At 39.6% G+C, this 16,426-nt stretch overlaps 1 protein-coding gene across 1 annotated transcript; it reads left to right on the top strand.

Annotated features, from left to right (window-relative positions):
- Window positions 1-430: 430 nt before the first annotated feature.
- Window positions 431-14,187, top strand: LOC148693530 (uncharacterized). Its single transcript, XM_088678041.1, has 2 exons — window positions 431-2,936; window positions 14,168-14,187. Exons 1-2 carry the CDS (start codon window positions 431-433, stop codon window positions 14,185-14,187), a joined length of 2,526 nt encoding a protein of 841 aa, XP_088534167.1.
- The last annotated feature ends 2,239 nt before the right edge of the window (window positions 14,188-16,426 follow it).

The following is a 16,426-nucleotide window of genomic DNA, read 5'->3' as shown; positions in this document are numbered from 1 at the left end:
CAAGCACTTGAAGGAGTTTGAAGTCGTTTGCTCAAGCATGACTCCGGTGAACGTAGATGAGAGCATCTTGAAGATGAAGGCCTTTCCCTTTTCTCTCCAAGAGAAAGCGAAAGATTGGTTGTACGAATTGGCTCCCGGAACTGTCACATCATGGGAGAGCATGAAACGAGCTTACTTGGAGAAGTTTTTCCCAACTTCTCGAGTCATCCTCCTACGAAAAAGGATAAGTAGAATTCAACAAGATGAAGGTGAATCCTTTCCTACTTATTATGAACATTTTAAATCTCTTGTTGCTTCATGTCCACAGCATCAAATGAAGGAGGAACTACTTCTACAATACTTTTACGAGGGACTTCTACCTATTGAACGTCAAATGCTAGATGCCTCAGCGGGAGGAGCATTGGTGGACAAGACCCCTACGGCTGCAAAGATGTTGATTGCTAATCGAGCGTTGAATGCTCAACAATACGAAGGCGTTGGACAGAGGAGTACCCCACGGCAACACCAAGTCAATGAGGTAAGTACCATAACCGAACTTCAAAATCAAATGGCTAACCTTACTACGTTGCTTTCTCAGGTGGTGGAAGGTCCAAAAGTCAAAACCGTAGCTTCTTGTGGCGTATGCTCCATGCAAGGACACCCTACGGACAAGTGCCCACAATTGATCGAGAATGGAGGGTGGGAGACACTCAATGCCGTGGGATATGGCAACCAATACCAATCACGTGGTGATCCGTTCTCTAATACTTACAATCCCGGTTGGCGTGATCATCCGAATTTCAAATGGCGAGACCCCCAACAAGGTCAACAACAAAGCGGATTTAGGCAACAACCCCCGGGTTTCTATCAAAAGCCGTTGGCACCACCACAAGCCCAAGCACAACCTGCCCAAAGCAATGTAGGTAATTCAAGTGATAATGATAAGATTTTTCAATTACTTACTACTTTGACGCAGGAAGTCCAAACTCAAAACAAAGAGAGGCAAATCCAAGACAAGAGGGTGGACAACTTAGAAAAGCAAGTGGGACAGATTGCCGAATTCATGGGGCAATTTCGTGAGCAAGGAAGGTTGCCTAGCTCAACGGTGGTCAATCCGAAAGGTGGATTCGAATCTGCAAAAGCTATGCATTTGCGAAGTGGAAAGCAAGTCGGATCTGACCTCAACCCATCCAAATCACGTTCCAACGAGGAGGACGAGTTGAGAATTGAAGAGGAGGAGCAAAGGCCACTCACGGCCAAGGTGGAACCAAATGTGCCGCAAGTTCCAAGTGATCCCAAGTCGTCCAATTTATCCAATAAAGGTAAGAACGTGTCAAGTTCGGTTCCTACTAATGATTTTCCTGCGAATGTCCCTTTTCCTAGTAGGTTTAAGCAAACAAAGAAAGAAGAAGCGGAAAAGGACATTTTGGAGACGTTTCGGAAAGTTCAAGTTAATATCCCCCTTTTGGATGCAATCAAGCAAGTCCCGAGGTACGCCAAGTTCTTGAAGGAACTTTGCACCAATAGGAGGAGAATTTCGACCAAGGAGGTGGTCAAAGTAGGTGAAAACGTCTCAGCCATCTTACAACGCAAGCTGCCCCCAAAATGCAAAGATCCGGGTAGTTTTACAATTCCGTGTGTTATTGGTAATTCTAGGTTTGAATCTGCCATGTTAGACCTAGGTGCATCTATAAATGTCATGCCATATTCAATTTATGCATCTATGAACCTAGGAGCGTTGAAAAACGATGGTGTGATCATACAATTAGCCGATAGATCTAATGCCTATCCAAAGGGAGTTTTGGAAGATGTGTTAGTGCAGGTTAATCATTTGATCTTCCCGGCGGACTTCTACGTACTTGAGATGGATGAATCGGACCATGCCCCTTCATTGCCCATCCTCCTCGGAAGGCCATTCATGAAAACTGCTCGTACGAAGATTGACGTATATAATGGCACTTTGACCATGGAATTTGATGGGGAAGTTATTAATTTCAATCTTTCTGATTCGATGAAGTACCCTAGTGAGAATCATTCGTGTTTTGCTATTGATATAATTAACTCTTTGGCGCAGGACTATTTAGACAATTTGAAGGATGATGCACTTGAATTGGTCATTGCACAAGGAAGGAACATGCAAAACATGGAAACAACCACCAAGGAACCCCACGGCATGCATAAGGAATCCTTGGCCGTGCCCCCTAATGAGGATATTATTGAGATGGTGGCAGCCCTCGAGTCATTGCCATCACAATCGGGTAAGTTTTTGGACCCTATTTTAAGTTCAGTTTCGGCTAATAAAATGCTTCCCTCAGTTGTGCAGCCACCTACACTTGAACTTAAGCCGTTGCCTAGTCATTTGAAGTATGTTTTCTTGGGCGAGGATGAAACATTGCCTGTCATTATCTCATCCTCACTCACGGCACAAGAAGAAAACAAATTGGTGCGAGTGCTTAAGGAGTACAAAACGGCAATTGGATGGACCTTGGCCGACATCAAGGGTATTAGCCCTACTACATGCATGCATCGCATACTTCTAGAGGAGGGGTCCAAAACATCCCGAGAGGCTCAACGCCGTCTCAACCCTCCGATGATGGAAGTGGTGAAGAAGGAGGTAATCAAGCTTTTGGATTGTGGAGTAATCTATCCAATCTCGGATAGTAAGTGGGTCTCACCCGTTCAATGCGTTCCGAAGAAATCTGGAGTGACTGTGGTTGCAAATGCCGAGAATGAACTTGTTCCTCAACGCATTCAAACCGGTTGGAGGGTGTGCATCGATTATAGGAAGCTAAACGCCGCAACAAGGAAGGATCACTTCCCACTGCCGTTCATCGACCAAATGCTTGAGAGGTTAGCCGGTTATGCTTTCTATTGTTTTCTTGATGGTTATTCTGGTTATAATCAAATTGTCATAACACCCGAAGATCAAGAAAAAACCACTTTTACATGCCCCTTCGGTACTTTTGCATATCTGATGCGAGAATTATACGCACACAAATTAAACCCTCTTTTTATCAATTGTAGTGAAGAATGTAAGTAGGGATCGTTCTGGACCGGGGATTAGGAGGGATTGGTAATCACTTGGAAACTGACTCAAATACGTAAAAACAAGTTTAAAACACTATACTAGACTCAAAGAATGCAAAACTAAACTTTAAAACACCAAAACAAACCAAAAGACTCAAAACAGCACCAAAACACTCAAAACTGCCTTAAAAACACAATCTGGGCAGTTTTGAACACTAGACACAACTTTGGACGAAAATTGGTTTTACTTTGACCTAAGACACTTAAAAACACAAACTAAAGTGATTTCTAACTACTTATGACTCAACAAAGTAAAGGGGGATTGGTTTTGGACGAATTTAAAAACAAAACAACCTTTTTAAATTAGAACAGATTGTAAAACGAATTTGATGGAATTGAAAGGATGGGAAGCTAGCTAAGGGGTTCATCTCCACACATGTTATACTTGCATATCAAACGATTTCCAATTGCTTTTCAATAACCCATGAATTCTCAACGCCCCAAGTTAATTAGGTTCGCTTAAATTAACCTTCAGATTTTCCTAACGTTATTGAATTGGATGATTGCATACGACAACCCAAAACATTCCCCACAAGTCCCCTACATGATTGCATAATAGAGATACAAGCAAGAATCATTAAGTTCTATGAAAACCATAAGCATTGACGAAGCACTTGTTACTATGATTGCATGAAACTTATGCCAAGAATTTACTTAACGCGATTGAGATCATCAACCTTTACTACTTGTGAATATAATTCCATAACGATTAGGTGAAATTTCCTTATATCCTAGCATCCAATTTATGCATGATAATTAAGCGTGCACTCTCAACCAACACACACAAATCAATGTAATTCACATAGATAAGTAAATTGAATTCACAACTTATGAAACGCAATTAGAAGTAATCAAATCATATCGCAAGCATAAACATGTATTTCGAATCCCCCCCTAGCCAAGGGGGGGTTTAGTTCCTCATACGCACAAAACAAAGAGAATTGAAATTAAACATTGACATCAAAGGAAAAGAAACACCTAGAAATTCCAGCGACGCGAACTCGAATTGCATGAACTCCCGAGCTTCCTTCTCCTCCTCCTTGGTGCGGTAAAGGTCTAGGGACAGGTTTAGGGCCTTAGGTGTATGGATGCATGGTTATGGAGGGGTGTAGTAGTGTTTAGGGGAAGGGGATGGTGTGGCAAAGCTTAAAACTAAGGAGAAAGGTGTTTGGTGGCTGCGGCAAGGGTGTGGAGAGGGTTGGACGAATTTCTGGGATTAATGAATGTGTATGAGAGGTGGTGATCTGATCTAGGGGTTAATATGAGTATATATAGGCACTTAAAACCCTAGGGTAATCAGATATGGACTTGAATAACCCAAATCCACAAGGAAATAGGCCATCTAGAAGGTAGGAAACCCCAAAGGAAAAGGAATAGAGGCGCCAGATTTTTAGGGTTCTAGAAACAAAGTGTTTTGTGGCAGAAATTGGCACTTCTAGAAGGATTTGGGGCGCCACTTTTGTAGGAGATAAGATAAGGTTCCTAGAATCATGTTTTAAGGGCCAAATTTGTAGGGAAAAAGAGATAAGGGTGCAGCACCTTTGTAGGGATAATGTTAGGGCTTCTAGAAAGCCTAAAAACTAAGGGGATTTGGATAAAACCCACGGCAAAGATAGGATAGGGCATCTAAGGCTTCTAGAAACCCTCCAAGATAAGGTAAAGTGCATGGCATCCCTATAGGATTAGGATAAGGTGTCCTAAAGTGTTTAGGACTCCTCTTTGTGGCTGAAAACCTTGTGCATTAGGATTAGGAAAGCTAATCCTTCTTCATCTTGGAATTCTTCTCCTTCTTGGACTTGGAAAGCTTCTTTGTTGCTTCACTTGAGACCATTTGGATTTTGACTTTCCTTCATCAAGTAGGAAACCTTAGTTGAGTAGGAATCTTCATTCTTCTAGGAATCCTATTTCAACTAGGAAACCCATCTTAACTAGGAATCCTAATTCAACTAGGAAACCCATCTTAACTAGGAATCCTAATTCAACTAGGAAACCATCTTCCATTTAGGGACTTTCCTACTTCAACTAGGAAACCTTGCTCAAGTAGGAATCATCATCTTCAAGTCTTCAATTTCGTCCATCCTCTTGGCTCCAAGCATATGATGTCCATTCCAAGCTCTAATTTGCTCCAAAAGGCTCCAAAATGCATCCTTTTGCATACTTTGCTCTTAAAACCTGAAAACACATAGAACTAGCTTAAAAGACTACTTTACTAAGGAAAAACACTATAAATGCACAAAAACAAGCTAAACTAAGGTGCGCAAATATGCTCCTATCAAATTCCCCCACACTTAGCTTTTGCTAGTCCTCGAGCAAAACAAAATGAAACAAAGTAAATAAACGAAGTAAAACGAGTAAAACACAACCTGCACCTTCCAACAATCGCCTCAGGGATTTCCAATGCACATGACATGTTAAAAATCATCATTCCCACAGATTTTAGCCATCTTTACGCTTAAGCATTTACTTAATCATAGTCACTACTCATTAGTTCACAAATAACCAATTAAAACATGATTTTGAATGTAGTAACATGCCTTAGAGAATTTCCTCAATTCCTTACTAGATATGCACTCAATTTTCACACAGATTTTCTGACTACACACCCTATACTAGTTATATGTGAGAAGATAGATGTAAATATGAAAACGAATGCTCACATATATGTATGACAAAGAAAGCACTTTTCGGAGTTAATAACATGTTTAGATATGATCTCATGAATGGAACGCTACTACCTAAATGCGAGAACCGGTGACACCATATGCTCGTACCAATTTTAAACTCCACAAATTGAAACACATAACACTCAAGATTAAAGTCAAGGGTTGTAACGGGGCTAGGGGTATTGGCTAACAAAGAAAGGTAAAGGATAAAACAAACGTTCTTTAAACAATAGTAAGCAAAGCAATGAACTTGATACTTAGAATTCACTTAGAGTGCAGAGAATAACTTTAAACACAAAGGGGAATACATATGCATACTTAGGGTCAAATGCAACGTTTTGGACCCTTTCTTCAATAATCAACAACTTAGAGCTCATTTTTTTGCTCTTCCAACTCCTTTTCATACTTTTCACAACTTTTTCTTTTTTTTTCTTCTTATTTTCCACGAATTTTCTTTTTTTCTTTTCTTTCTCTCTCTCTTTTTTTTCTTTTCTTTGCCGTGCCTCATTCAAGACTTTGGCACACCCCTATATCAAGAATCCTTCCCCCACACTTGTTTTCTACAATGCAATGATCAAAAGGAATTCATCTTTGAGTTATGCTTTTACTATGCTTCAAGAACAAAGGTATGGGTGGTCCTAATCTAGGCTAGGTGAGGATAATTGTGGTTTAACCAAGAAAGTAGGCTACACAAGGCTCAACGGGGTTAAATCCTACAAACAAATGAAATAGGGAAATATGGCAATTTGGCTATGGTGGTCACTATTAACTTCATCTTGAATATGTGTTATGCAATTCAATAACATGTTTTGAATGAAATTGGCATGGGTTCTAGTATTTGGAACTAAATGATGAAACGCCTTCTAAGTAGTAACCAAGCAAAGAATAATGAGATCATGCAACGACTTTAGAAAACAAGAATGCACAGATTTTAACTCTCCAAATAAACGTTTAGGCTCAAGTCTCACAAGGTTGTAGCATTTGTTTGAGTTCCTTCCTTCAAGCATGTTACAAAAACTGATTTTTCTTTTTTTCTTTTTGATTACATGTGAAGTCATAAGTTATAACCACAACCAAGCATGAACCAAAGAGTAAATCAAACTTTCATCCATGTTAATCATTCTCTTTAACAGTCATGCAATTACAAACCGAATCCTCATCATTGTGTTGGAAGGTACCCTAAGACACAACCAAACACACAAAAACAACTTAAAAACAACTCTTTTTGGGTTTTCAAAACAATTTTTTCAATTTTTTCTGGGATTTTCGGATTTTCAGAACAACAAATACTAAAACACACCAAAATAGCCTAAAAACACTTAAAAACAGCAAGAAACAACATTTGAAATTATGGGTGACAAAACCCTACGAATTTGCATCAAAACACTTTGGTTACCCCCCCACACTTAAATCAAACATTGTCCTCAATGTTTCAAGCATAGACTCACACAAATAGCAAACAACAAACAAAACAACATCTAACAACCTAACATGGCAGAAACAAAATCAACAACAAAGAGAAGAGTTTAGGAACGCAAATCTGGAATTGGAGTGCTTTCTCGGTCTTTCTTTGTTGAATGCATGGGTTGCCTCCCAAGTAGCGCTTGCTTTAACGTCGTACAGCCGGACGAACATTCTTCTTATCCTCTCTTGGAGCCCACGGCATGGAGTGGGATGTCCTCCACAACTTGCCCTTCAACACTTTCGTCATATGGCTCTATGAATGGGAGGGGATAGTGATCCTCCCTAATGGTGGTATTTTGGTTCCTATAGTTCATGTAGACGCTCTCACCACCTTGAAATCGATTTGGAACCATCTCGCCAATTTTATCCTTAGGTACGGCCAGATTGGGTGTTTGTAAGGTAGTGGCGTGCTCCTTATGCTCTCCTTCAATTCCTTCCTCGATGGTGGTTCTAGACGCATCCTTCTTGATTGGTGTTGAACGTTCCTGCCCTATATTTTTAATTGTACCAATGGCAAAACAAGAACGAACATCATTAGGATTCTCAATGTATTCAGAAACTTTAAAGTTAATCGTATCACCGCCAAACTCCATAGTTAAGGCTCCCTTGGCCACGTCAATCTTGGTATGGGCTGTTTTCATGAAAGGTCGTCCAAGTAAGAGTGGCGATGGTGGAGAGTGGGTTGAATCCTCCATGTCAAGCACATAGAAATCTGCAGGAAAAATCAAGTGGTCCACCTGCACCAAAACATCTTCCAAAACTCCTCTCGGGTATGCATTAGATCGATCCGCTAATTCAATAATAACACCATCATTTTTAAGCTCTCCTAGATTCATAGATGCATAAACAGAGTATGGCATGACATTAATTGATGCACCTAAATCTAGCATAGCATGTTCGAACCTTGTATTTCCAATTACACAAGGGATAGTGAAACTACCTGGATCTTTGCATTTAGGTGGCAGCTTTCTTTGCAACATTGCAGAGACATTCTCACTTACATGTACCACCTCTTTCTCCCGAATCCGTTTCCTTGTTGTACAAATCTTCCTCAAAAACTTAGCGTACTTCGGAATTTGCTTTATTGCATCAAGGAGCGGGATATTGACATGCACCTTCCTAAACGTCTCCAGGATGTCTTTTTCATCCTCCTCTGTCTTAGATTGCATAAACCTGCTAGGAAAGGGCACATTCAAAGGAAAAGCATTAGTAGGAACTGAACTTGACACGTTTTTTCCTTTATTGGGTGAATTGGACGACTTGGGATCACTTGGAACTTGCGGCACATTTGGTTCCACCTTGGCCGTGAGTGGCCTTTGCTCCTCCTCTTCAGTTCTCAACTCGTCCTCCTCGTTGGAACGTGATTTGGATGGTTTGAGGTCAGATCCGACTTGCTTTCCACTTCGCAAATGCATAGCTTTTGCAGATTCGAATCCACCTTTCGGATTGACCACCGTTGAGCTAGGCAACCTTCCTTGCTCACGAAATTGCCCCATGAACTCGGCAATTTGTCCCACTTGCTTTTCTAAGTTGTCCACCCTCTTGTCTTGGATTTGCCTCTCTTTGTTTTGAGTTTGGACTTCCTGCGTCAAAGTAGTAAGTAATTGAAAAATCTTATCATTATCACTTGAATTACCTACATTGCTTTGGGCAGGTTGTGCTTGGGCTTGTGGTGGTGCCAACGGCTTTTGATAGAAACCCGGGGGTTGTTGCCTAAATCCGCTTTGTTGTTGACCTTGTTGGGGGTCTCGCCATTTGAAATTCGGATGATCACGCCAACCGGGATTGTAAGTATTAGAAAACGGATCACCACGTGTTTGGTATTGGTCGCCATATCCCACGGCATTGAGTGTCTCCCACCCTCCATTCTCGATTAATTGTGGGCACTTGTCCGTAGGGTGTCCTTTCATGGAGCATACGCCACAAGAAGCTACGGTTTTGACTTTTGGACCTTCCACCACCTGAGAAAGCAACGTAGTAAGGTTAGCCATTTGATTTTGAAGTTCGGTTATGACACTTACCTCATTGACTTGGTGTTGCCGTGGGGTACTCCTCTGTCCAACGCCTTCGTATTGTTGAGCGTTCAACGCTCGATTAGCAATCAACATCTTTGCAGCCGTGGGGGTCTTGTCCACCAAGGCTCCACCCGCTGAGGCATCTAGCATTTGACGTTCAATAGGTAGAAGTCCCTCGTAAAAGTATTGTAGAAGTAGTTCCTCCTTCATTTGATGCTGTGGACATGAAGCAACAAGAGATTTAAAACGTTCATAATAAGTAGGAAAAGATTCACCTTCATCTTGTTGAATTCCACTTATCCTTTTTCGTAGGAGGATGACTCGAGAAGTTGGGAAAAACTTCTCCAAGAAAGCCCGTTTCATGCTCTCCCATGATGTGACAGTTCCGGGAGCCAATTCGTACAACCAATCTTTCGCTTTCTCTTGGAGAGAAAAGGGAAAGGCCTTCATCTTCAAGATGCTCTCATCTACGTTCACCGGAGTCATGCTTGAGCAAACGACTTCAAACTCCTTCAAATGCTTGTTCGGATCTTCCATGGATAGCCCATGGTACTTCGGAATGTGATGTAACAGGCTTGACTTCAATTCGAACTCAGCAGTCTTGTCTTGAGCCGCCCTTGGGTATTGGATGCACAAAGGTGCGGCATTGGCCAATCCCGAAGCGGAAAGCTCCTTGATTGTACGGTTGTCCGCTGCCATGTCTACTACACCCACTCTTGCCGTGGGTTCCTCTTCTTCAAATTCAGATACGGATTCGGAACTTGCACTTGATTCAGTAGGTTCCGGGTTCTTCCTCTTACGTCTCAACTCACGCTCAAAATCGTCGTCAAAGTCTAAAATATGTTCGTGAACCGGATTAGAACTCCGAGTCATAAACAAGTACCTAAAACAAGAAACAAAATAACATAAGAATCTGATCTAATAAGAAAAACGAAAATAACAATCCAAGGGATTAGCAAAGTTGCTAATCCCCGGCAACGGCGCCAAAATTTGATGCGAGAATTATACGCACACAAATTAAACCCTCTTTTTATCAATTGTAGTGAAGAATGTAAGTAGGGATCGTTCTGGACCGGGGATTAGGAGGGATTGGTAATCACTTGGAAACTGACTCAAATACGTAAAAACAAGTTTAAAACACTATACTAGACTCAAAGAATGCAAAACTAAACTTTAAAACACCAAAACAAACCAAAAGACTCAAAACAGCACCAAAACACTCAAAACTGCCTTAAAAACACAATCTGGGCAGTTTTGAACACTAGACACAACTTTGGACGAAAATTGGTTTTACTTTGACCTAAGACACTTAAAAACACAAACTAAAGTGATTTCTAACTACTTATGACTCAACAAAGTAAAGGGGGATTGGTTTTGGACGAATTTAAAAACAAAACAAACTTTTTAAATTAGAACAGATTGTAAAACGAATTTGATGGAATTGAAAGGATGGGAAGCTAGCTAAGGGGTTCATCTCCACACATGTTATACTTGCATATAAAACGATTTCCAATTGCTTTTCAATAACCCATGAATTCTCAACGCCCCAAGTTAATTAGGTTCGCTTAAATTAACCTTCAGATTTTCCTAACGTTATTGAATTGGATGATTGCATACGACAACCCAAAACATTCCCCACAAGTCCCCTACATGATTGCATAATAGAGATACAAGCAAGAATCATTAAGTTCTATGAAAACCATAAGCATTGACGAAGCACTTGTTACTATGATTGCATGAAACTTATGCCAAGAATTTACTTAACGCGATTGAGATCATCAACCTTTACTACTTGTGAATATAATTCCATAACGATTAGGTGAAATTTCCTTATATCCTAGCATCCAATTTATGCATGATAATTAAGCGTGCACTCTCAACCAACACACACAAATCAATGTAATTCACATAGATAAGTAAATTGAATTCACAACTTATGAAACGCAATTAGAAGTAATCAAATCATATCGCAAGCATAAACATGTATTTCGAATCCCCCCCTAGCCAAGGGGGGGTTTAGTTCCTCATACGCACAAAACAAAGAGAATTGAAATTAAACATTGACATCAAAGGAAAAGAAACACCTAGAAATTCCAGCGACGCGAACTCGAATTGCATGAACTCCCGAGCTTCCTTCTCCTCCTCCTTGGTGCGGTAAAGGTCTAGGGACAGGTTTAGGGCCTTAGGTGTATGGATGCATGGTTATGGAGGGGTGTAGTAGTGTTTAGGGGAAGGGGATGGTGTGGCAAAGCTTAAAACTAAGGAGAAAGGTGTTTGGTGGCTGCGGCAAGGGTGTGGAGAGGGTTGGACGAATTTCTGGGATTAATGAATGTGTATGAGAGGTGGTGATCTGATCTAGGGGTTAATATGAGTATATATAGGCACTTAAAACCCTAGGGTAATCAGATATGGACTTGAATAACCCAAATCCACAAGGAAATAGGCCATCTAGAAGGTAGGAAACCCCAAAGGAAAAGGAATAGAGGCGCCAGATTTTTAGGGTTCTAGAAACAAAGTGTTTTGTGGCAGAAATTGGCACTTCTAGAAGGATTTGGGGCGCCACTTTTGTAGGAGATAAGATAAGGTTCCTAGAATCATGTTTTAAGGGCCAAATTTGTAGGGAAAAAGAGATAAGGGTGCAGCACCTTTGTAGGGATAATGTTAGGGCTTCTAGAAAGCCTAAAAACTAAGGGGATTTGGATAAAACCCACGGCAAAGATAGGATAGGGCATCTAAGGCTTCTAGAAACCCTCCAAGATAAGGTAAAGTGCATGGCATCCCTATAGGATTAGGATAAGGTGTCCTAAAGTGTTTAGGACTCCTCTTTGTGGCTGAAAACCTTGTGCATTAGGATTAGGAAAGCTAATCCTTCTTCATCTTGGAATTCTTCTCCTTCTTGGACTTGGAAAGCTTCTTTGTTGCTTCACTTGAGACCATTTGGATTTTGACTTTCCTTCATCAAGTAGGAAACCTTAGTTGAGTAGGAATCTTCATTCTTCTAGGAATCCTATTTCAACTAGGAAACCCATCTTAACTAGGAATCCTAATTCAACTAGGAAACCCATCTTAACTAGGAATCCTAATTCAACTAGGAAACCATCTTCCATTTAGGGACTTTCCTACTTCAACTAGGAAACCTTGCTCAAGTAGGAATCATCATCTTCAAGTCTTCAATTTCGTCCATCCTCTTGGCTCCAAGCATATGATGTCCATTCCAAGCTCTAATTTGCTCCAAAAGGCTCCAAAATGCATCCTTTTGCATACTTTGCTCTTAAAACCTGAAAACACATAGAACTAGCTTAAAAGACTACTTTACTAAGGAAAAACACTATAAATGCACAAAAACAAGCTAAACTAAGGTGCGCAAATATGCTCCTATCAATATCGTCGCATGCCTTTTGGTTTATGTAATGCACCTGCTACATTTCAACGATGCATGATGAGCATATTTTCTGATTATGTTGAGAAAATCATTGAAGTATTTATGGATGATTTTAGCGTGTTTGGTGATTCTTTTGATGGTTGCTTGCATAATTGTTGAAGTATATTTCCTTCCTAATGCTAGAATATATTTAGTATAATGGCACAAGTAAGGGTGTCGAATCCACAGGGACTAATTGGACCTATGTAATCACTTGTTTTGCAAGAACTCTATGAAATGAATCAAACTAATCAAATTGAGCAGATTTGTTGTTGTTACTTAAAAGCATAAATAAAAGAAGTAAACACAACTAAATGAATCAACAACCAAAATAATGAGATAGTATCAATGGAAATGAAACTAGGGATTCGATTTCACCATTGCTCAATTAAATCCATGTTTGTTAAGTTAGTTTATACTCATTCATCTACCTATTTCTTGAGTTTGTTTCACTTGGATATGATCAACCATATGATGTGTGGATTTGATCAAATGTCTCTAATCTTGAACCTAATTGTGATGTGCAACTTTGGTTCATAAACTAGAGTATGTAATGCACAAGAAACTTTCATAAAACCAAAGGGAATAACTCGGCAGGATGTATGCTAAACCTTCCCTTCATTCATTCACATATCCACCAAGATTATGCATGATGTGTGCTCTAATCTTGGCTAAACAACCTGTGGTTAATTCAAATGGTGATCAAACATTAAAATCAACTCACAAAGTCACAATTAAATCGGAGAATGAAACAAGAAATAGATTGACAAAATGAGCATTCTAACTTGATTACATGGCAAACTTTGCAAGGCTACATCGAATCCCTATAGAAAGATTAGTTACAATTCATGCTTACAGAATGTTTAACATAAAGATACACAACATGAATGAACATAGAATTAAGTAGAAGGAACCCTTGAAGCAAAACTGATGTTGAATTCCTTGAAGAGTGCCTTCGGTGTTGGAGCTCCCAAATGTGTTTGTAAATGAGGGTGGAGAAACTAATGTCGAATGGTATGGAATGGGGAGAATGTGAGAGTGTCTAAGGGACTGAAAAATGAAGAAGTAACTTGCGGACAGAAACTGGAGCAAAATATGGTCTGTGTTCGAAAAATGGATCCGAGAGAGGGAATTAGTGAGTGACCTTGGTGAATTTCTGAATGAGTCTAATGATGGGGAGACAATCAGATTGGATCTTGGCTTTGTTTAACTCAGATGGCAGAGCTTAAGTGATGGAAATGATTGTGTTTCTGAGATGGAAGACTCACGGCATGTGTAATGTCCAAGGAAATGTTAATGTATTCAAAGAAGCACATGCTCTTGCTGCAACAAGTGAGTGGACAATCTGACTTGGTTATAATAATCTGGGCATGGGAATGGAAATGCACGGGATGGACTTGAAGGAGTGCTGAAATGGTATGGAATGTTTAATGGGGATGCATGTGGAAGTGCATAAGGGAGCTGCACATGCATGGAATGAATGGATGCACGGAATGGGCAATGTCCAAGCATGTGGTTATTTTAATTGAATCATGCAGGTGGATTTCTGCACAGATGAAATGGAGAAAGCAATGGAATCCACGGCATAAGTCATGTGGAATAATAAGAAATCTGCATGTTTTTGCCTTGTTTAGAACCATCCAATGTGACTCCAAAGCACCACTTTCCTTATCACATCTTCTCTTGAATCTCCTCCGCCATATTAGTCTTAGATTTCACATATTTGGACTTCAAATTAATTCCCAAGAACCCTTTCCATGTTTGGAATAATGCTCAGCTACCAAAAGGAATGTTTTTACTTCATTTGCCTTCCAATTGATCTTATTACACACTTGGCTGCACACTAACACAAAACAATGTAAAACGCAACTAGTTTAATCCAAAACAATCACAAAGACACCAAATAAGGAAGATTTAAATGCATGCAAAATGTGACTTATCAAATACCCCCAAACCTGGTTTTTGCTAGTCCTCGAGCAAACTTAAAACTAAAACACACAAAATACAAACATCTAACTAAACCACTTTCGCTGGCCAAACGATTGCACTGAGCATGTGCAACACGCCTTTGAACCCCTAGGTGTCCCTAGTTGGAGGAGTTGTGTCTCCTGAGGGTTTACAGTGATGACACCCACAAACATTTACAAAATCTGCAAACAACTTGGTTAAAACATGCTTTAAACAAACTAATAAGAACCAATGAAGATTTTGTCATTCATTCAACTCAAAAGATTGTCACTTCAAAGAATCGTATCAATTGTAACGTATAAAGATATTTCTCCATGTCTTACAACTTCAAGGTCACCATACCCAAATGCTTAAGATAGAATTCGCCTCAACTCTACTCCTCACAGATTTCACTCAAATTTTCACTCAGATCCTAATGTTTAATCTCTCCACAACCATATGTGAGTGAAATTATGTAAATGGAATCCAAATTCTCACATATGAAATCTGAAATGAACGCACAATTTCTGAGTAGATCTCATGAAATAAATCAAATGCTAAGAATATAGATAACACACACACTTACCATCACCTCATGAATACATCCTCAATGATCAGCTAGGTCTTTTCTCAAGATTGTAATGTAAGGCTTAGGTTATAGGTTACGAAAGAAGTGATATGAAATACTAGAGCTTGGGGCATACCAGAGTGTCCTTGAGGATCATGCTCTTCACTTGCATTTGTTTTCTTTCTTCTTTGTTTTTGGCATCCAGGCCCTATGTCTTATCATGAGGAGATTTGGAACTTGTATCCACTTTGATTCTCTTCTCTTTTTTTTTTTATAACTTTTTTTTTTTAGAAGCATCTTCAACATAGGATACCTCGGTACATGCCATAATCTTGTTCTAAGCTCAATTTACCTTTAGTCTTCATCACCTTGGTATTCCCCAAACTATAAGGTATGGCTTGTAATGGGCTAGAATGGGTAGAGTATGGTGTGGGTGCTGAAAGAATTGGGCTAAAGTGTTTGGCTGCAACAAGGGTGAATGGAGCACACAAAGGGGTAGGAATTAAGCCTTTTAGTAGTTAAACATGCATAGCCTAACATCATCTCATTGAGTTCATTCATGAATGATACTAAATACATGGTATCTGCAAAGAAGAATGATTCTTAGCATCCAAACGAAATAGAAGTAATGAGATCATTTAAAGTGAAAATGAAAGAAAACGATAGGAGTAGAAACAATTTAAACCCTCTCAAAGAAGCAATTAGGCTCAAAATAACTCACTAGGGTAGTCTCCACAATTCTTCTTCCAGAATTTGAGTATGGTACCTCTATCATCATAATTTCAAGAGTTATAGCCTTATAAATGACAACAAGATGCAACTCTTTTCCATAGCAACCCAATCGTTTGTTTTCAAACATAGTCCTCATATACATTCGTATTAGCATGCACAAACATTCTTAACCAAAACTAACACCTCAAACAAACACAAACACAAAACAACCTTAAAAACAACTCTTTTTGGGTTTTTCAAAACAATTTTTCAAATTTTTATGGGATTTTCGAATTATAAAACAAAACACACTAAAACACTCTAAAACAACTTAAAAAACACCTTAAAACAGCAAGGAACAACATTAGAAGTTATGGTGGATAAAACCCTACGAATTTGCATCAAAAAACTTTAGTTACCCCCCCACACTTAAATCAAACATTGTCCTCAATGTTTTAGGCATAGATTCACACAAAACATAAGTAAACACACAAAAAGCAACTAAACATATTAAACATGGCAGCATGTAATTAACAAAGAGAAGAGTTTAGGGACGCAAATCTGGTTATGG

This window comes from Pyrus communis, chromosome 10, assembly GCF_041283825.1.
Source record: "Pyrus communis isolate YQ-2024b chromosome 10, ASM4128382v1, whole genome shotgun sequence".
NCBI classification, from domain to species: Eukaryota; Viridiplantae; Streptophyta; class Magnoliopsida; order Rosales; family Rosaceae; genus Pyrus; species Pyrus communis.
The sequence above is the reverse complement of the archived record's forward strand: the minus strand, read 5'-3'. Positions and strand labels throughout refer to the sequence as shown.